The sequence below is a fragment of the Contarinia nasturtii genome, unplaced genomic scaffold (genome assembly GCF_009176525.2).
Source record: "Contarinia nasturtii isolate CC-2019 unplaced genomic scaffold, AAFC_CNas_1.1 Cnas_scaffold_2934, whole genome shotgun sequence".
Classification (NCBI taxonomy): domain Eukaryota; kingdom Metazoa; phylum Arthropoda; class Insecta; order Diptera; family Cecidomyiidae; genus Contarinia; species Contarinia nasturtii.
Genome location: NW_022200251.1, coordinates 413,880 through 437,348, shown reverse-complemented (window position 1 = coordinate 437,348; position 23,469 = coordinate 413,880). Strand labels below are relative to the sequence as shown.

At 34.4% G+C, this 23,469-nt stretch overlaps 1 protein-coding gene across 5 annotated transcripts; it reads left to right on the top strand.

Annotated features, from left to right (window-relative positions):
• The first annotated feature begins 3,710 nt into the window (after positions 1 to 3,710).
• On the top strand, positions 3,711 to 22,291 carry LOC116349567 (transcription factor Sp4-like). 5 transcript variants are annotated; one of them, XM_031781065.1, is made up of 16 exons: positions 3,711 to 4,033; positions 4,942 to 6,176; positions 14,567 to 14,617; positions 14,705 to 15,031; positions 15,120 to 15,375; positions 15,875 to 16,083; positions 16,325 to 16,532; positions 16,917 to 17,128; positions 17,215 to 17,284; positions 17,362 to 17,484; positions 17,555 to 17,793; positions 17,920 to 18,078; positions 18,167 to 18,602; positions 18,673 to 18,860; positions 19,558 to 20,049; positions 20,850 to 22,291. In XM_031781065.1, the coding sequence occupies exons 2-16, from the start codon at positions 6,087 to 6,089 to the stop codon at positions 20,946 to 20,948; spliced, it is 3,159 nt and encodes a 1,052-aa protein (XP_031636925.1). In that variant the 5' UTR covers positions 3,711 to 4,033; positions 4,942 to 6,086; the 3' UTR covers positions 20,949 to 22,291. The 5 variants fall into 5 exon arrangements, with proteins under 5 accessions (XP_031636925.1, XP_031636929.1, XP_031636926.1 ...); XM_031781066.1 differs by having other exon boundaries at positions 3,712 to 4,033; positions 17,362 to 17,481; XM_031781068.1 differs by having other exon boundaries at positions 3,712 to 4,033; positions 19,558 to 19,765.
• Positions 22,292 to 23,469: the final 1,178 nt, after the last annotated feature.

The following is a 23,469-nucleotide window of genomic DNA, read 5'->3' as shown; positions in this document are numbered from 1 at the left end:
TAATTTACATATTTCATTCGAAATTATTTCGTTTCCAAATTCTCAATCGTCGTTCTTATCTTAAGGATCTCTGGAATGGTTTCAGGTTAATTAAACAATGACAATGTTTCTGATTTTTTTTTTAATTTTTCTCGTGTATGTGTGTGGATACCGAACATTTATCATTTCTTATTGAATCTTCGTTTATTCCGGACATTTGAGGAAAACGACATTATAATGATATGTTTGATTTTAATTAAGGTCGGATTATTTATACGCCTTCACTGTGTTCCAAATGTATTGGTCGTTCTTTTCTCAATTTACACACCTCACGCATTCTTCTTTCTTTTGATATCCAGCGTAGCGATGGGGGCGATGCACACATTTCCAGGCGTTTTTAATTTTTCAAATCGAAATTTTATTTTATGCTTCGCATTCGATAATGGGTTGGAGCGTGATAATATTCCATTTATTTCGTTAATGATCATATTTTCGCTTCATTTAGTTCAGAACATTCGAATCGAATAATTTCTTGTGAATGAAATGGAGCGCAGTGAAAAGGTTGGAATGTCATTGAACAAATTTGTTTTTTTTTTTCTTGTTTGTTTGGTTGGATTTTCATTTGCATCATTTTGCTTGACTCAAAAAAGGGCTGTGATTCAAAAGAAGGAACGTAGAGTACACATTTGATTCAGCCAATGCAAAAAATTGTTAATAATCGGTTAAACCCCAACTCGAACCATTCCGGTTGTGTATTCGGGTTGAAAAAGAAGGTGGCAATGAGGTAGATCCGATTTTGTACACGCATGCAAATAAAGTTCGCCTATATGCGATGTGAGTGTGACGCTAAAACTCACTTTGAATATATTATAGCACATGGAGAACGAGGTCCAATACCATTTTATGCTACTACTTTTGGTGTTTGTGTTGTTGGCGGTGGCGGCTATGGTGTTTTCATTTCGAAATTTACACACCCGACGACCCACTATTTTCATGGGGCCAATGCAAAGAAACGCGAGAAATGCATTATTGTAAATGCGTGTGATATGCGTGCGTGCACACACCACAATCATCGTTCACTCATTTTCACACAGCACTAAATTATTGTGCGTACAATAATAATATTCATTATGTTCATGCTCGCATTATCGCAACGTAATTCGAAGATAGAACCTCCCCAAATATAAAAGACGCTTCGCTAATGATGTGCAAATATATTTAACATGAATTTGATGTCGATAAAAACTAGTGGACGGTTTTAATTTGCGATAACATCGAGGCAGAGATTGGTTCGAACTATTTAAAATATTCCACGTAAAATTTAGTCGGTAATTCTCCTTCCAATCAATTCGGATGTTAAGCACATTTTTGATGTTGAAAGTTTTAAGCAAAACGGTGCCATGAAACGGGTTATCAAATGTTCGCTGCGTTCATTTGCGAGAGGGTACAAATTCAACTACACCGAATTATCTGTTATAAATGGGTCGGGCATTTGAATTGTTTATACGTGCATGAAGTTTCGATTGCCAAAGCCTAGCCTCTCGTCGAATAGGCGAATTGCGATTTGAAACATTGCTTGGAATGATGTTGTTACTGCAGCATCATGTAGACCTTTCTCTCTGTGTCACACTACAAACATGTGTGTCCACCTCGTTTTTTGTTGTTGTTTCTCTCGCATTTTAGGGTTTTCATTTTAATAACAAAAGAACAAACAATATAGCACGACGCAGAATAGAGGAAGAGTTACCATGTTGTTTAACGTATTATAGGATTTCACGAGGGTTTCATGAACATTTTCTAGGATTTAAGCAGGACGAAAAAGGCAGGAGAAATCCAACATACAAAAACGGAACAAAGAAAAGGTAAAAATGCGACTTTTATGAGTATTTTTTCTCATATTTTGACGGTATTTGTATGAGGCACATTGTACAGAGATGATTAAGATAGTATGAAGGGATATAGATTTTCAGAATGACGATGGCTTTATTTTGAGGTTTTAATCCCTAAGACCAAAACAGCTCGTTTCGTCGAAGATAAACAAAATTCGAAAATAAACAAAAATACCCGAAGCAAACCAAACAATTTTTTTCATAGAAAAAACTGAAAAATTGTACAAACACACTTTTTTTGTCAAGTAGAAACGGAGTATTTTGGATTGTTAATGTATAACATTTTTCGAGAGTTGGTGTTAATTTGTTGAAATTATGATTTGATTATAGTGAGTGACACAAAAAGGTATGTTCTTATGAAAACCTATAATTTTGAACGAAGGCAGCAGGCGTTCTTTGCAATGCAATTTATTTCAACCCAACAAACAATTGGCTTCTTCTAATCAGAGAAATTGGGAGTTTGACAAAAATCTGTTCGAAACTGTTGGTGGCTTTCTATCTCTCGCTCTCTCTCTTTCAATTTATACTTTCGTTCGTTGGTCGAAATCATTGAAGGCGACTGAATTTAATAAGTTGAGAAGTAGAAAAAGAGAAAGACAGGAAAAGAGAAATAGAGAAAGAAAGTGTGTATAGAAAACGAGGGCCCAGTGAAACATTTTTACAACAAATGGGTGGTTTATTTTTGTATACGTCTACATGTTGAAATACCATTTGCGTTGTGAAATTTTCGAGGGTCTTTGTGCTCATTGTGTGTTCACCACGGGCAACGGCATATATACACACAGCTCGTTGTGTGTGTTTGTTGTTGTTTTCGCTGCTATTGCTGTTGGTTTGGGTTTCGTTTTGGCCGCGTCTAGTATGCTTGTAAAGTTTGCCGCTCTGTTCTCATATCAATAGATGTGTGCCTTAGCAGCTCTATCATTTCAATGGATAGACACTAAACACATACACACCGATAGTAAATTGTTTTTAGTGTATCATAATAAATAGAAATACGCCAGCAGGCAAGCACATCAATGTATCACGCATTTCATACTGTTTGGCGAACATGAAACGAACGAGCAGAAACAATATTCGTAACATTTTTCACTACAGCGTACATACAAGGAAAGATGATTTCAATCGAGAGTCGATTTTTTGAAGGTACAAGAGACCAACCCAAACGCTATTCCACTGTAACAGCCTATGCACACATTTGCAGCATGAACAAGGCAGCCGAACGATAAACGTTGTGCCTGCAATGCAATTGAGCAAAGAATTTTGATTGTATTTGTGTGTTCACCTCCTCAAATATAAAACAGTGACGTACGCAAGAATTTAATTTCATTGAATGAAACCAGAGAATATTTTATTCAAAAAAATATATATCAACATTTCTTGCAATTTTTCAAAAAGACGCATTTTTTCAAAGGTGATTGTCATCATTATGAGAAAAATAATGGATCGGGTGGGATTCTTTCTACGCCACTGTACCATTCAAAATTCGAATCGATAGACAGATTTAACATATACATATAAATCGCCTGGCAAACGAACCGTGTGTGACAACAGTGCAAAGCGACGACCTCTTCTATGCTTTATTCGGCAAACGAAGGTAATCATCAATATCATATGTGTTAGTGTGTATATGTATATATTACCCGTGAACATATTTCCATATAATTTCGTTTCGAACATTTGTATGCGTTCAATTGGGTTGTGTGTTAGTGTATTCGGTTTGTGTAACGTTGTTGTCGTCGGAAATGTTCGGTTAACACACACCACTGCGCATACGGTGTTCGCCCAACATCGGGCTGGTTTACAAAAATTTCCAACTTTAGCCGACCTACCGATCGAAAATCAACATCGTGTTCACTATTCGAGGCAGCGCGTAGATGGAAACAACCATATGCCGATTTGTTCTCTCTGTGTGTTCATATAGTTTAGAGTGTGGTGTGTTTTAAAAAGCAAAAGAAGAAAAATTATTGTTGTATTATTACGATTATTTTCATTTTCGAGTTTCACTGTAACCGTAGTGTGGCACATACCTTATATTCATTGTGCGCGTGTAACGACGACGAAACGATTGTAAACACAAATTGGATAGAACGTGATAGCAATAGCAATTGAATCGGTCGTGGTCCGTACTGTCAGTTGGCGGCGCTGTTCATCATCACATTCTCATGGTAAAGCATTTTACACAATACTTTCTGTATATATAGTATATTTTGTATACGGTATTTGGTTGACAAAGAGCAAGCGTTTCTTCTCTCTCTCTCTCTTTTACTTTACGTAGCTACAAACCATTTGAATACATTTTGTAACTTAGTTCAAGCAATCTTAACGAAAATAACAAAAAAACACAACAAATCGGTAACGCGTCGAGAGACAGAGAGAGACAGAGAGAGGAGAGAACGCGCGCGAGATTTACCGAAATATGCAACTACAAAATCAATCAAAAAATATATAGGCAAACACAAAGAGACGACATTATTTGAACTCTTTGCCATTAAGAAGATGTACTCAATGAACTTTCGATATGATTGAATGGTGTGAGAGAAATTGTTATGGCTCATTTAAACTATTCAATATTTCAACTTCATATGGATCAATTAATTTTGACAGATTTATTTTTGTGGCAAATTTTTTTCTGAAATGTTGACATTTTTCGTCAAAATTTTCTCCGTCATTTTTTCATTCATATTTTTTTAGTTCCATATTTTCTTAAATGAAATTATTTTGAAATAAAAACGTACTCGTTATCTGTTCTGCGTGATTGATCAATATGATTTTCTGTTTTAAAAAAAAAATCTCAGAAGAAGTTTCTTTTTTATATTAATTTAAAACTTAAATCGAAAAATTTTAAAGATTCGGTTGATTTTTTATCAATTTCAATTCAAAATGAACATTTTAAATTAAAAAGACAAAAGACTGAACTGTCAAAATTGTTTTAATTCATTATTGTTGACATGTTTCGTCTGATGAATATCCGATTGAATATAATGGCATTGATTTGAAATGTCAAAAAAAAAAAATGAATCTAATTTAACATATCATCGCTAATAATATTTTCATCTTTTTTATGTCCTTGCAGAGCATGAAATCATAATTTTATGTATATTTTATGGAGCAGCTAAAAAGATAAACGAGAATATGTAAAGAAAAAGTCGAAATAACAATAACATTCGAAACAGTTACAACAACAATAATAATATTAAGAAGTAATCTGCAAAGTAAAATAACTAAACATAGTGAGTACACATCGGAATGAATTAGTATACACATCGAATTGTAAAACGAGACATTGTTTTATGTGTATTTTGCTCTGGCTCTCACGCGCCGCATTGATACCGTCGTCTATATTCTATATGCATATGTGTGTGCATCGTAATAACATACAAGCAGCAACAGCAGCAACAGCAGCACCAGCAGAAGCACCAACAATAATATTTACGAAGCGAATGTAAAATCGACCAAAAACGACGACGACGGAGACAAGAGACATTTATTTTAACGAGAGTCAACACTTGGTGTACTGAATAAACGATACGCACGCATATGCTTAACGTGAAGCGTAACGCGTTCTTCATACGGCAACAGAGAGATAGAGAGAGAGAGAGAGAGAGAGAGAGAGAGAGAGGAATTGTATGCGGAAAACTTGGAGAGAATTGTAGCGGCAAATCGTCGTCGGAAGCATATGTATATGAGTGAGAGAGTGTGTAATTGTTCGGTGTTGTAAGTGAGTAAGCGCGCGTTTGTTTTGTTTCGATGGCATTGCTGTAAATGTGTGTTCCATCCGATTACAAAATATTGATGTGCTTTGCCTAGTCGAGGGCAAAAAACAAACCGGAGAGAAATATCAGCGAGAGCTTGTAACAATAGAAACGAGAGAAGAATAAAATCATTTGACGTATACATACACAGAGCGCATACATTCCGACATTTGTAAGAAAAATTACACCGAAAAATCGAGAGCAAGAACGACAGAGAGAGAGAGAGGGAGAACGGATTGATTTGGAGAAAGTAAGAAAAGGCAATTGAAGTGACAAAAAAGTGAATGAACGAAAGAGAGAAGCGCCAAATAATTAACAAAACTGAAACATTTATTAAAAAAAAACAAAATAAAATCCATCGTGAGTCGAACAATCGAAAATCGCACAAACTAAATCTAAAGGATTCTGAGGTGCTGATTGTGTCGTGATAGTTTTTGTATGACACAGTCTTGAGAAAATCAACTGAATGAGAATCAAACGAAATAAACTGGACAAAAAAATGACAAATTGTGATAGTTTCAAGCAGGAGATCACAGCCGAATTGGAGAACGTGCAGGTAATACTTTACAATAAAAATTTTCCTTTGAAGAAAGTGAAAATGCGTGAAAATTGGCGAGACAATTGACAAGAGTGAATTGCGAGTGAGATGTGAATTTGTAAATTGTGTGAAATGTCATTGTCGAGCAAGAGAATCATGAATGAATGTGTGATGAACCTTCTACCTTGCTGTTGTTGTTCAGATGTAGTTTCTTTGGTATTGATAAGGATTATAAACAAACCCAAAAAGCCGAATCAAAACAAAGCTGTTACAGTCAGCCGTGAGTATGTGTATTTATGTGTGATGGTGTGCTCTGTCTTTCGACACCATACCATTCGGTGTGTGTTATCATAACAAAAACTAAAACGAAAAAGAACAAAAAAAAATATATATATTAATATGTATATTTGGGGGCAGCAGACAAGCAATCGGATCAAAGCATTGCAAGTGGAACGAATGAGAATCAAAAAAGGCTCCAACATAAAATTAAAGACACACTCTATTTGTGGGAGTTTCGGCAAAGGCGAGCACACAAAGTGTATATTAAAATGGTGTGTACTCCACTGCTGTTTTTCGCTGCTGCTTCAGAGGCATACACAACCAGCAGGCAGAGAGCAAGAGGAGAGAGAGACAGAGTGTGTCCCCGAGCCCAATGCACAGAGACACGAAACTTCGTACGCGATATGGGCGGAGGCTCTTAACAAACAATCAAACAACCATTCTCAGTTCTCACTTTATTTCGATGAACTTGCTGTTGGTTTTTCGTTTTTGCCACACAACTCATGCTTTTGGGACCTATGAAAATATGCGATTTTCATATGTTCTGGACTTGTCTTTCATTTTCAATCTTCATTTGACTCATTTCGCTTACGGTTCGGCAAAAATATTTGACGTTTTGAACTAAATCTCTTTCGAGAAGAACCGAAGCGTTTAGAAGAGAGAATTTTCAGTCTTGCGGTTTTTTTCTTCTTTTATTATTATTAATACAATTCCAATGTTAACTGGTTATAATGATGGAATTTGTGGCCATAGGCTTTAAATATGTGCTCTTTTTTTTCTACGCGTCTTCAAATTGCAATGCAAGCGAATGGACACACATACACAGATAAAGAGAGAGAGAAGCAACGACGACACACACGCATACACAAAATTGATACGGAGATTTATTTCGATAGAGTTTTTACCGTCTCAACTGTAATGAAGCGCATGTGTGTATGTATGTGTGTATGTATGTATGTGTGTGTGTGTGTGTGTATGTGTGTGAAAATGTATGCTTCTGAGGTTGCACTGTGTGAAGTTCTTTCCATCAACAACAATCGAAACTTGAATTGAAATCTTTATAAGAAAAAAAACAGTCTCTGTCTCTTTGAGTAGCTGAAAAAAAAGCATCGTTTTTTTTTTCACTCATATTTGTTCACACATATGCCCATCACAATGCATATACCGAAAGCAAACGAAACATACAATAAACGATGACTATGCTTACGGCTTTCAGCACCGTACGTATCGAAATTGATGAATTTAGCGCGCGCTTTCTACAATGGAGTCGCATATGAACTCAGTCTCAGTAAAATTGAACACAACAACGACATGATGATCACATATATGAAATATACACACTCCGTATCGTCTCTCATTAGTGTGTGCGAACGTACGTTCTCTCCTCTATCTTTTTGGTGCGGAGTACCGTATCGTATTTACACTACAATGCGATCGCATGTTACAATGCGATGTGTGTATATCTCTCGTCTAACATTCGAAACAAATACATAAAACATTCGTATCCAACATGTGCTTGTGTATTTTGCTCATATTCTTTGCATCCCTTCGATCCTCATTTTTATGCATATGGTATTTGGTATTTCGGTTTTCGGCTACACACCGTGAGTGCAAGAGATACAGAGGCGCACATATAGTGAACCAAAACACACATGCTTATGCATGCGTTACCTTTTATGCGGTCATACAAAGTAAAACACGGCTAGCTATTTAGTCAGTGAGACATTCGATTTTCTCGCATAAATCTAGTCAATCGATATCATTCTAATTGTCAATTAATTTTTACTGATGAAGCTGATTGTTAGATTTTAACCATGGGCATACAGTTAATTCGATTTGTGTGTACGGCGCGCGTGGGCATTGATTATACTCTTTTCGTCAACTACATTTTTTACACATGTATTCTACACAACCTATTTAATAATACACATAAACAATAAGCACACAGCATCAAATGCATTTCAATCCGTTTTTTTTTGTTCGATTCGATTCGTCTGTGTGTATGCTACGACTCCGCAAGTCATAAACAAATTTAATTAGTTTTGCCATTTGCGATTTCGATAAATAAACTTTTGTAAATTATGACGTGCGCACGATTGACAGAAAGGGAGAGAAAGAGAGAGAGAGAGCGCGCGCGACGGGGAGGAAAAAGAGGAGCAAAAGAAATGCATTAAATCAGCTTGAAATTTGCAAACATGTCATTGAATGGATGGAAAATCTTGGGCCGATCTCTAATTGCATAAATTCATTCTTAATATTGTTGTTGCGATGCATTTTATTTCATATTAATATGATTATGCATTTTCCATTAAATGGTCACATAATAAGCGAGTGAGATGGAGACTGCGTCAGAAAATCTGAACAATTCCACAACCACACAAACAAAAAATGTACGGCACCTTTTTATGTTATCGTTTTTTGTTCGTACAGTTGCTGCTGTGTAAGTCGGTCAAAATGCCGAAGATTTTGATTGCGGCGCATTGATTGGTGTATACAATGCACAGCACGTATCATGAAGTCACAACACCGCCACCAGCAATAATAACAACAACAACATTGACAACCGTTTTCAATGCATGTGTACTTGATCACTTGCATACAGTATATATATTTAATTGAATTGAAACCGCAGATCGTTTGGAATTGGAAAGAAAGGTGAACGAAAGCAGAAAAAAAAATCTGCGAAGCAACAAGAAACATTTACATACATATAAATCAAGCGAGGCCCATAATTGAATATTATGCATTGTGCAAACGATGCATTTTGTTACAACGTAAATGTATCGCTGATAAAAACTAAATCGCATAAAAATGAGTATTATTCAGCTCACTCTATCTCATTTTATGCGTATTCTTATATTGTTTTGTTTACACTCGTGTTCGTTCATTGTCGATTGCAATTCATTGGAAATACTCTCGCGATTCAATGCTCATATCATACGTACATATCACAGTGCATCATCAAACTGCAACGGCAAAACAGCACAAAAGAAGAAAAGGAAAGAAAGAGAGAGAGAGAGAGAGAGAGAGAGAGAGATAGAAACACTCCCGACTACTCGATAAAATAATATGAAAATGAATAGCAGAGTAAAACGAGCGAGGTTAACAGAAATGAACAGAAATGAACGAACAACAACAAAAAAATAACATATTTCTTAAACTTGATGTGGCCGTTGTTCGATGTGTGTCGTGCAAACAGCAAACGACAATTTATAACAGATCAAAAAGATATATGGTGTTGGTTCCTCCGAGAAAGAGTGGAAACGGCAAGAGAGAGAAAGAGAAATAACAACATCGAAATAATATTCAATGCGCTCGATTGTACAAGGAGTTCGATCGACTCAAATTATACATGAAATGAACAAAAGAGAAGAAGAAGAAGATAAAAAAACACACGTAATTTATTCTGAAATGTGTACTGGCCACTGGCACAATGCACACCGAAAAAAAAGTGGCCCCGGCTTTGTACACATGCTCCTTTTTCCCGAACGACACACAAATGCAAACGGTGCGGCGCACATATGAAATTATTAAACGCGTCATTTATTTCGTTTACTAATAGCAAATAAACTAGATTGGCATGGCAATTAAATTTCTACTCTCAATTCATTCGAATTACTTTGATGTGATTTTCGTTGACCTTTTTCAATGGTTTGACTCAATTGAAATGAATAATTACAATTAGTTGATCAAAATGCAATGTCTAAATATCGCTTCATATATGAATGGGGTAGAATAAAAACTACTTCTCGAAAAATGTTTAAACACGAAACCTAAAAAAAAATTTCAATAAAAAGTGAATCAATTTTACTTTTCCGCACACACCTAGTGTGTAAGGTAAAGTATTGGAATCGGTCGAAAAATTAACACCCATCAAAAATGTGTTTTCTGGGTGTTTTTGGGGCCAGAGAACACGAATCTAGCGTTTTTTCGATGTCCGAATGTATGTGCGTACCCTGTACCCTGTACCCTGTACGCTGTACCCTGTACGCAAAAATTTGTTAACACGATAACTTTCAAACAAGAAAAGTAATTCAAAATCTGACTTCACAGGATGATTGGGGGTGCCGAGGAATAGAAACCATTAGATTTTGAGCGACTTTGGTTGAAAGAGTGACGTGTCATGTCTGGTGTGATGCCCATGGACATCCATGGGAAAAAATCAATTTTTCTTCCAAAAGTGATATTTAATGTATTCTTAAACACTCAAAAATGTGTATTGGGGTTTTTTGGGTACGAGAAAACCGAATATGACGTTAATTATGCGATACAAATATATTTCGACACACTTTTCATACAAAAATTTCAAAAAATTTGGATTTTTCTATGGAAGCCATGCCTGTATGATATCGTAATGAGCTGAAACTTTACACAGGTTATTTTTTTCACACAAAAATAACATACCGAAGGTTTGAAGAGATTTCAATGGATAATAGGGGTATTTTTTTCTCAAAAACGAAAATTTTGTATGGAAGGTACCACTTAATTTTATTGAAATTTCTTCAAACTTTCAGAATGTAAGTTTTTTGTGAAAAAAATAACATCTGCAAACTTTCACATGATTACGATATCATACCCATATGAAACCTCAACGCTATGCGCGTCAAATCGACGTTATTCGACGCTATTCCATGTGTATATAGAATTGTACATTATGTTTTACAGTGCTGTGCAAGCATGCGGCCTTATACACAGTAACACACGAAATCCGTTTACGTGCGCGCGTTGCCTGTTATGTTTTGTGTATTGAATTGCGACTCAATCACAGTAGACGGCGCAGGCACTGTAAAACATAATGTACAATTTCATATATACACATAGAATAGCGTCGAATAACGTCGATTTGACGCGCATAGCGTTAAGGTTTCATATGGGTACAGGCATTGAAAAGTCGTTCAAAAATTATTTGTATCGCAAAACTTATATCAGATTCAGTTTTCTCATGAATTCATAATTACGGTAAAAGATACGTAATAAATGCATGTTGTGGATCACAGTGCGGAAAAGTTCATCTTACGTATGTAAGACATTTTATTTTTTTGTCCAATTGAAGTGAACCAAAAAAAATTTGTTCAATAAAAGTGAGCCTAACAAAAAAATTCATTTTAGTGTATTTTACACTGAAAAAACCGAGTGAAATTTTTTTTTTGGTTCACTTTTATTGAACAAAATTTTTTTGATTCACTTCAATTGGACAAAAAAAAATTGATTCACTTTTTATTGAAATTTTTTTTAGGTTTGGTTTTAAAATACCAATTTTTCGAGAAGTAGTTTTTATTCTACCCCATTCATATGTACCATTCACATGATGAATAATGCGTTAAATGGGTAAATTTTCGGTCGGAACCGAATTTCTGAGTATTTTTCATTCAATTCGTTTCAAACGGATTGTTCGATATCGTTTTAAATGTTTGAGGTTTTTTACTTTACGCACTCAGAATGCATCTGGCTGTGATGCATATTCATTTCACGTCTTACGTAAAATGCAAATGAATCAATTTGTTAATTGGCTGTAATTGGAAGCACGTGCTCCGTTTTCGCACATACATGTATTTTTAACTGGTATCATTTTGGTAACAATAACCACCTTCCCATAAAATACGTGATAAAAACGAAACTTTACCCCCTCCAAAATAAGAGACGATTTAATCGAATTGGTTGGTCAATTAAAATTTAACCACCCCAAAAAATCAAACCAAAACACCATACACAAATATACACGCACACACTCACTCACTGTTGCCCGCACGCTGATATTCAACAATTTATGCACATAATTCATTTTGATTTACAATATATACGGTATATAGAGATAGATATGGTACGTGCACAAACAATGCATCCACACACCATGTAACTATTTCGTAACTTTTCATTCGATTTTACACTTTCCCTCTCATAAAATATGTGTGAAATCACGCCACATTCTGATCTGTTCGGCAGAACAAAAAAAAGTTGGCGGAGAATACAAAAGATGGGTGTTTTTTTTGAATTGTTTGTTGCTGGTGTCGAATAGTGTCGAATGGTTAAGCACAAGGCTGTCATTTAAACCGATCCCACAAATTTAACGAATGTCATAAGAGTTACTTTGCCATAGATCCAAAACAAAATCAGATCATTTTTGCCATCCGAATGTGTTTCGTTTTGCTCTTTTCTCTTTCAGAATTATAATGTAACTGGTATTTTGTCTTTAACACGCAGCTCAAGAGAAACACAAAACCAAATGGATCAATGAAAAATTAACCAACAATTGACATCTACATTTTTGACCACTCCATTCAATTTCTTTTTCTCTTTATGTTGAAAATCATATCATCGCTGTGATAAAAAGGGCTCTATTATTTTTGTTTGTCAGTCTGAATGAAAGAGTTGATGATTGAATGATTTTGCACACGGAAATTAATTATTGACATTTGAAAAATGGCAATGGGATTCAATGTTTGCTTTTGTCGTGATCAAGAATTGATTAGTGGTGGAGGGGGGCGGGTACGAACCGTACATAATTAAATCATTGTTAATTAATCAAACGTACGTTTTATTGCGAAGAAAAATTCCCCATAGCTCATTTCTAATACAAAGGATCATTGACAACATAATAAATTTACTCGTTCAAACTTCATTGAAATATTGCAAATGTCAATTTTTTATTTCGTGTCACGAAAATTTGCTGAATGATTCTCTTCTAATATGTCTTGGTTAAATTAATCTTAAAACTTTGTTGATTAAAAAAATGTCTATATCTGTCTGTTTCTCTGTTGTTTTTCTTCTCTGTGATTTTTTTTCATCTAGATTCGCTTACAAAATTGTCTAAGTTACCTGAACTGTGACACAAAACGCGAATACAACCATAATTAACTTAAATAAATATCATATCTGGCTGAAGAAGAAGAATTTGCGAAAAAAAAAAAAAAAAAATCTGCATTTCTAAATCGACATTTTATAAACAAAAGAAAAATAGAATAAAATTTAAAAAAAAATTATCGAAGTTAAAAAAGATACAACGAATTATATATCGACTTAAAGATTTGGAGTCTGAGAAAAACAAAACAAAAAAAAAACACCCGAACACCGGGTTATATTATAAATTGCAAAGAGTTCGCGAAATTTCAATAAACTGGAAGGAACACAGCAACACGTGCCCTCTGGGGCAGAGGTGCGAGTAGTCAGTGCGTCAGTAATTGCGCAGTTGCAAGCACAAGGGCTACAGGTCCGTTAAACATAAATAATCCTAATTCAAAATATATTTTTTAAATTCAATTTTTGGCATTTTTTTCACGGCTTACTTACACTTTCACAATATACACATCTCAACACATATTTTATTTTATACACCCAGACACACAAACGAAATTAATTAATATTATTATTATTATTTTTCATTTTTGTTAACATGCACCAAATTGTTTGTTTTATTATTTGGCTAACTATAATATTTTCCCGTTGTTGACCAAATTTATATTATAATTTGTTGATTAACCAAGTAAATTGGGACTCCCATTCAATTTGTACGCTCTTTAGTTTGGACACAATTCTTATGAACTTAAAAAAAAAATAAAAAAAAAATACCACATAGCACGTTTTCTTTAATAGCTGCGCTTTTGTGATCGAATCAATTCTACTAATCCATGGCAAACTAAATAATTATTCAAAGCCTTGTGTCGATGTCGATCAGATATTCCACCTGTCTTTCTGATTCGCTTTATTATTTATTTACTTTTGTAAACTGTATACAATCCTATTCTAATTTAATTTTCTTTGTTTTTAGTCATAAAAAAAATTCTATCGAAAATTACTTAATCTATTCCATCTCTATTTTAGAATCGATTATATTTTTTTTTTGGCTTAAAAACATACACTCTAATTTATATAATTTGTAATTTCGTTGCTGGATACTGGTGATAATACGTATTAATTTTCTTTTCGGTTGCAATTGCCCTTCAATTTTATTTGTATAGTTTTTTAGTTTCACTAAATATTTTTGTTATTGTTGTTATTGTTATTGTTGATTGATAAATGCTCTTTATCGAATTACTTATAAGTCAATTTACACACGCCACACTTAAAGCGAACTTTAACCAAATCGAATTCAATTGAAAATAATCAAAAATTATTTAATTTCCATATTAAAGGGCAATGAGCTGAATGCTGCGATTGTGGCTGCTTCACAGCCTAGCAACGGAGTGAGTAAATTTTCCTACAAAAATTGTGGTCAACGATATCGACCGAATGAAATGCTAACCAATTTCTTTCTTTCAAAACCAAAATAGGCACAACAAAATGCCCAACAGGCGCAACAGAATCAACAGCAAACTGCGCAAGTTCAACATCAACAAGCCCATTTGCAGCAACAAAATGCGGCCACCGGTCAACAGCATCCGCAAGTGATAACATTACAACAATTGCAAAATTTTTTGCCAACACAACAAATTCAAACGATTACATCGGCTGATGGGCATCAAGTTCAGGTTTCAGCTGCACAAAATGCAACACCCACAACGCCCATCAAATCCGAACGTTTGTTTGTAACGCCACAAATGCAACCGCAAGTGGTTAATTTACAAAATTTACAGGGCATACCACAGCAATTTATTCAGGTACGAACAGCAATTATTTCCCGAAAGAGATTATTTTGTATCAAGTCAACTAATTCACCGAATAATTTGTGATTATTTTCGCATTTAGGGCGGTCAAATTTTACAAAATGCTGGCAATGGAATGTTTCAAGTGGTACAGCCAATGCAAACGGTTACAGTTGATGGACAAGAAGCGCTTTTTATACCAAATATGGGCGCAACGGCAAATCAATTGAACGGCGCTCAATCCATTCAAATTGGAAATCAACAAGCATTTATAACGCCAAACGGACAAATCTTTCGACCTGGCGGTATGCCAACAAATATCTTACAGAATATGGGACAAACGGTTTCACTACCTACCGGTAAGTTTTGAATGACAAACATTGATCATACATATACTAAAAGAAAAAAAAAAAACAACTACCCACCAACCATTCACCTCATTGAACATCGCAATTTATATTGAGGATAACACAAAGTCACCACATGTGTCACTGGGATTTGCTTACATTTTATTTACGTAAAAAAATAAACGAAAACGATTTGAATTCGGAATGGGCTAAGGGCAACATTTTATTTTTAACACATGCATTCCATGTTCGTGAATGTATGAAACGAATTTATTTAAATTGAAATTGTACAGTTCAAAATCACTACTAACCATTAAACATTTGGCTTGGTTTTTTTTCTCTTCTCTTTCCCCCTTATTCTATCCTCGGGTACACTCGCGACACATTTCACATCCAATTAATTTGTAATCTTTCACATTGATCGCGCGCATATTCATAAATGAATGTCGAACATTTTCAAATTGCGGGGTTTGTTTATATATAACTTGAATATATCGGGTCGCATGTACAGCCTTCGGTCAAGCAACGTTAACAATACCCGGAGGAAATACCATATCAATACCATTGGGAAATTCATTGGGAAATCTAACGACGCACAATGCAACGAACGCAACGGCCGGTCAAAATGGCCAAAATCAACAGCAACCATCACAACAAAATCAACAACAAAATCAAACAACGGCCAATGCATCGGCTCAAAATCAACAGACACAACAATCGGTAAATCATTTTTGATGACTGAATTTTATCGAATTCATGAAAAGACATCGAATATCTTTTCCGCCGTGCGCCCACATTACATACACATAAAATGCCAATCATTGGCTGTGGAAAAGATTTTCGATGCTTTTATTACACAATACATGCACATACACACTCTGTCTCTATCATACACACACATACACATTTAACAAATCAAAAAATTCAGCCAAAACTCACAAAATGTAACCAATCTCTACAGCAACAAGCGCAATCACATCAAAATGGCCAACAAAATCAGGCACAACAAAATAACCAACAACAAACACAAGCCAATCAACAACAACAACAACAACAACAACAACAGCAGCATACAATCACCATACCCGGTACAAATATTCAAATACCAACATCGGCAAATGGCCTAATAAATGCAACGAATTTGCAGAATATTAAGCTTGAAGGAGCAGGTAATAAAATCCAACGTTTCCTGATTCGAATGTGTTACCTTTTTGTTCTGACGAAAATGCACAATACACTTCATAACATTTTGATTAAGTCACTTTTTGGGAAGTTTATTGTTTTTTTTTTCATCTTCGTGTGAATAGGTTTTTTGTAAAACTCACTCATCGGGTGATTTGATCGTTTATTCCATGTTTGCCTCAAATCATTTAATCATATTATTATTATTATAATTTTTCTGCTATTAATCGCTGTGTACATAAAAACGGATGGGTCATTTCTAATCATTTTTTTATTCGTTTTATGCCATTCAATGTCATTTATTCATTCAAATCTAAGCGATCAACATTTTATATAATCGTGTTTCTTTATCTCTTTGCAAAATCGAACAGGGCAAAATGTTCAGGTGCGACAGGCTGGCACATTACCACAGGTTGTTCAATTTCCAGCGATGCAACAAACGGTACCCGTTCAAGTACCAATCTCGACAGGAAATGGTCAAACCATTTATCAAACCGTTCATGTTCCCTTACAAGCTTTCGCTGGACAAATGCAAGGCCTTGTTCAGCCAGCTCAAATGCAATTCTTCCCACAAATCGCACAGGTAAATGTGTTCATTATTTATTACATTGTAAATGGGCATTATGCCAGAAAGAAACATCTACCAATGAATAAATTTTAATATTTCAGGTTGCGAACATCATTACACCAAATGGTCAAATTCAACAAGTGCAACTTTCTCCCATGAATCAATTGCAAGGTAAATATCGAACAAAATTTCAAATTTTTACGGCAAATATAATCTGAAAACAAATCTCTTTTCTTTTTCATTGACAGTGCAAGGTATTCCTGGATTGCAAACAGCTCAGGGTGCAGCAGCCGCTCAGCAACAAAACGTTGTTATGGTACAGCCATCACAAAATTTGTCATCGGGTCCAGTGGCAGCCGCATCAAACGGTAGTAAATAATTTCGATAATTCAAATGTGTGAATGCGAATAATAATGAAAAAAAAAATTTTATGTCAATTAGTGGGCACCTCAAATGCACTCGTCCAATCGGTTCCAAACAACGGCATTCAAACAATGGCCAATGCACAAGATTCACAACCGATCACCATTACAAATGCTCAAGGTCAACAAATCACGGTGATACCAACACAGGCACTCCAACAAATACGACCCGCCAACGCAAATATCATTCAAATGCCAAACATGTCCGGTTTGCAAGCCATTCCAGTGCAAAACATACCCGGTTTGGGGAATGTTCAAGTAAGTTTTAAGATGTTTTTTTTTATTGAATGTTTCCAAATCCCGAAAAACATTTTTGCTATCTCTATTTCTAAGCATGATTTTTTCAAACCATTTTGACTGATGGATATCTTTTCATCGAAACAGGTCATTCCAGCCAGCGCATTCAATGGTGGTAATGTTCTTACGCCACTTCAAACGGCAAATTTGCAACAAAATCAGCAGCAGACACAACAAGCTGCTCAGCAACAAGGGCAAGCACATCAAAATGCTCAACAACAGCAATCAACTCAACAAAATCAACAGGTCAGTACAGCAGATCTATTTTTAATAGAAGTGGAGCAAAGTCGAAAGTAATTTTGAATTGTCATTGTTTTTTTTTCTGAATTCACAGCAAGCCCAGCAACCAGTACAACAGCATCAACAAACGTCTCAGCCGCAGACAATGCAAACAATAACACTAACCCCACAAACGGTGCAGCATATCAAACAAGAGCCACAAGATAAATGGATCATAAGTAATGTGTCATCGAATACATTGACATCGCCCGCTCCACAGCCAACAGTGGCCGCCGCTTCACCGGTCACAAATCAAACAGTAACAACGGTTACAACCATTCCGCAAACACAAACCACCACTACAACAATGAATGTAAATGACGATGGCGTGGTTAAGCCACGTTTGAAACGTGTTGCTTGTACATGTCCCAATTGTACTGAGGGTGAACGGCATGCCGATCGAAAGCGCCAGCACATCTGTCACATTCCCGGATGCAATAAGGTCTACGGCAAAACGTCGCATCTTCGCGCACATTTACGGTGGCATACCGGTGAGTTGACATGGTTTAACGCACTTTTTATCACTTCATTCTAATTTTTGTCATCTTACATTTTCTCAAGGCGAACGACCATTTGCATGTTCATGGGTATTTTGTGGCAAACGTTTTACACGATCGGATGAATTGCAACGGCATCGAAGAACACACACCGGTGAAAAGCGTTTCCAGTGTCCCGAATGTAGCAAAAAATTTATGCGCAGCGATCATTTGAACAAACACATTCGTACACACACCAAACAAAAGAATATCGTAAGTTAATCATTGATGATGCAACAAACAATAAATGTAACATTGTTTTTTTTTTCTACTAGAAGTTTGGTTTGGTTTTTTATTGTTAATGTCAAAACTACCTGTTTTCATTTGTATTTTGAAAAATGGCTTTGGATTAGACTCACAATCTTTGTATATATTGTAATTTGTATTGACAAACTTAAAAAAAAACAGCCAGAGTGCCACCACACCACTGAAACATGCACATAACACGTGTATTTTTAATTAATTTATTGAATTTGACTGTCACAAAGCCATAAGAAGAGTAGATCGTACTATCTATGTTTACGGAGATTTAGTCCAAATTAACCGGCATTCGATCGAATAGTAAGTAGTTCTTCTAGAGCGACAGGTTTTTTCGATACATGCTATTTTTTTTCTATTAACATATTCGCATCCAAAAGCATAAAGAAATAGTAACAGCTACTCATTGTATGCTTGTGTGACAGTCAAATTCTTTAAAATGTGCTTCATATTTGTGATGAGTTCTTTAGACAGTTTGCCGGTGCATATTCCCTTCTCTTTATTGTTCCAATATATACAAAAAAAAAGCGATAGAAAGTCATATTCAGTCGTGTGATGGCGCGGCGATGTTGATAGTAACCTAGACACATTTTGAGTTCATTTGAATCGAAACACACACAAAAAAAATTTGACGTGATTTTCTATGCAATAGGAAATGCGACAGGCCGAAACAAAAAGTGAGCCAAAAACCGAGCCATTTGATGAAAGTGATAAAGTGGGCGGTGGCGGAAGTGGCGTCAATGGTGGCGGTCAACAACAGCAATCCACACAATCCACACAAAACCAGTTACAATCGCAGGTTGCAACGTCGCAAGCAGCATCGAATGCAAGCTTCGTCGATACAACTGGTAACAGCGAAGGTAACGAAATATTGGTTTTAGTACCTGCAAATGGATTGACAACCGCAAACATAACCACCGAATATAGAGAAAATGGTCGAAATTTAGAGCGAAAAACGGCGAACGATCTACAAAATTATAATCGTGATACAAATCGAAATAGTATTGTGACTGAACAAATTGTTTGGATACCAAAAATCGAAGCCCAATCACAAGACGGTCAACATCAAGCGACAACGTCGGTTAGCAACATGTGTCAGCCACCACCTCTGTATAGCCGCATTAAGCAGCTTAATTATTCACAGGTTGAGACAAAATAAAACACATATGTTTCTTCTTCTTTGCCGTATTATTTAATACTTCTACTACACACAGAATCCAATCCAATTACATCTGAAAACAACAACATTAGGACATATATTTATTTAGTAGATGTTTTAAGAAAAGCAATTTCATTTTTATACATACGTCTTAAAAAAAAGATGCATGTCAATTCTTTCGACAACATTGACAAGGATGAGAAACTCAAAAAGATTGGTCGAATATTTCATTCTGTATTTTCTGTTCGATTCAATATGATTTTTGATTTACTGCTATTTCGTTTTTTCAATTAATTTTCAATGCGCGTTTCGATTGCGTCAAATATCAAGCAAATCACCTTCAATCTCGTCGATCATCAAGTCACCGCGATTAATAAGTGGAAATTGGCGTAGCAGCATAAGCAGCAATTGCACACGCGCATATCCATTACGTAGCCCAAACATTGATGAGAGAGCCGACATTGCATCAAGAAACAGCACAGCATATATATATTTTTTTGTATAGAAAACATTTTTCAGTCAAACAGTCAATGGATGTATATAATTTGTTAATATCATTTCTTTTGTTATGTTTGCGTGTGTGTCTTTCTTTATTTGACGAATTTTGTTGGCGGATGATATTGTTGACAACAAAACGAAGCGCTGTTCAATTTATTTAATTTTTTATTTTTGTTTAAAAACCAAATATTGTTTGTTTTTTTTTTTTGGAAAAATTGTTCGCAGATTTTCTAAATGTTTATTTTTTTCTTCTTTCTCTTTTTTCGTGTTTGTATGTCCATTCACAGGAAGCAGCAACGGATGACAGCAATGACAGTGGTGATGATGAAAAAATGGTTTTAACTATTGCAGCTGAAGATCATGATGGCAACGATAATTCCAACTAGCATACGGATTTGTCCCAATGGGGAATCGGAACGCGATTGTCATTTGGACAATTTTAAAATAGAGTGAAAATCATTCACACCGGATATCTCCACTATTTTTCATATATTTTTTAACAATTTCATTTTTATAATATAGATTGTGTAATTTGCAACACACAATTATCAGTCCCATTTAAACAACAAACAAACAATTGTAATGTAAGAAATAATGAAAAAAGAAATTGTACATAATTCTCGTTCATAAGATTGTAGTTAATTTAAATGAAATAATTATTTAAGGCATAACATAGAATTAATTTAAGATTTTTTTCACAATTGTTAGTGAATCAGCTACAAAATAGTCAAGTGAAACTTATTTGTTTAGTTTGTTTTTATTTTTTGTTTATTTGGATTCTGCATTTTATGAGAATGGTTTTGGTTGAAAATGGTCCATTTTGAGATAATAACACATTTTGTTTGTTCCATTTAAATATGAGAATATGTATATGTGTGTACTTTAAAACACATTTCGACATTTCGTTCGATGTGATTTCCGAATACAACTGATTCTATTTAATAATTCCGAATTGAAGATGATTTGGATGTATTTAGCCACATAGCAATACATATCGCCCATCAAATTTGTACAAAAGAGAAGACAAAAAATACACACACACATACACACATATATATATATATATACAATTAATCATTACGCATCCAATTTTAATGTAGCATGTAGTAATCATCCGTTTTTAAACAAATTTCATCAATATTCATCGAACATTTTGAGTATTTAAAATGAAAACGTTTTACCAAAAAAAAAAAAAAAAACAAATCAAAAGAAATCACAAGAATGATTTTAGAACAGTTCACTTGCGTTAATTGCCTAAATGAAAGTGTTTAATTTATCAATAATTGAATTTTTAGGTAAGTTCTAATTAATGTAAATCAAAATTTTTCGGTTTTAGATTAAATTCTATTTGTAACGATTTTATTAGGAAAATTACACACGACAAGAATGAAATAATATACAGTTTTTTGATGTGAACGCTGACATATTGTCAGAAATTCGAATGAAAGGTGAATAATTCAGATAATTTCGCATTAACGGCGAAAGCAATTTAGTATCACGAGGAAAATTATTATGTTCTCTCTTCTTCTTCTTCTTTTTAAGTTAGTTTTCGAATAGAGCCCAATTCAAAATAAATATGTTTCGTTTAATAAATTTTTTATTTCTTTATTTATTTCAATTACATCAATTAGTTTTTTTAATCAAAAATATTGTTTTTAGTTTATGTAATGATTTCCTTCAAATATAGTGGCGATGATAACTGATTTTCGGAACAGAAAAAAAAAAAAAATCAAAATCAATCAATTTTACGTGAGTCGCACAACTCCAATGTCGCTGAAATCAACAAGTATATTCCGAACATTTTTAACGAAAAGAACCCAAGAACAAGACCTTTTATATAAAGTGAATAAAATTTCTCTGATAAAATTCGTGCAGAAATTAAATAAGTGTGTCATTTTCTGCTCCATATGTGTGTAAATATAGAGAATTTTTGCATTTTTAAATACAACGCTATATTATACTTAAACCTTAGACCAATTTTGTCTCTTCGAGCTTTTTGTTTTCTGTTGGTTTTTAAATTTGAAACGATTCTCATCCCTTTTTTTCATGCATATTAGAGATTTTATTAGGTCAAATTTAAAATGGAAATTCATTTGAAAATTGTGAATCTGAATAATATTTTAATAAGACAACAATAAAAAAATCAAATGTAACAAAATACATTTTGAATAAATTCTCCATTTTTAAATGTTGTAAATGTATGTTTTTTTTTTTTAATTTTTTCATATGTCCTAAAAGAATTTTTCTGTTTCGTCAGTCCGCTGTGATTTGGCTGAAAAGAAATTATATCCGGATTTTGGATTGAGAGTAGCACTTTTCAGTTAAGGAGATCCTAAAATTGTTCCCTGACACTATTGAAAGCCGATTAGATCAGCATTGGTCATTATTGTAAATCATAAAAGTATAGTTAAAATAAAATTCTTCGATTTCATATTTGTTATATATATATTTGTTTTATATGCAAAAAATTTTTTTATTCATTAAATGTTTACAATTTCTGATAAATTCAGCTTAAATGACATACAATTCAGTATTTATGCATAGCCATTGTTCATTCTCCTTCAAAGTATGTTTAGGAATATCGCTCGAAATATCGATGGTATCCAAATTTTCAATTTTGATTGCAATTTGATAAATTTTGGCCAAATTTAACATATATTTGTAGTCATCAAAATCCACATCAAAGTCCTGTACCAAATACGTAAGCTCACACAAATGTTTGCTTGATAATTTCAACGTAAATAAAATGTGCCCAAGAAGATCCTTGATTGCAAATATATTTGCATCCATAAAACGCATATTAAAACAAAGACTTCTCAAAGAGGTTTGAGTTTTCAGCAATACTTCGAGCGTTGTGTATGGGATATCGCCGTCGATTGCTATATATTTTAGTGTCTTCAAGGTGTA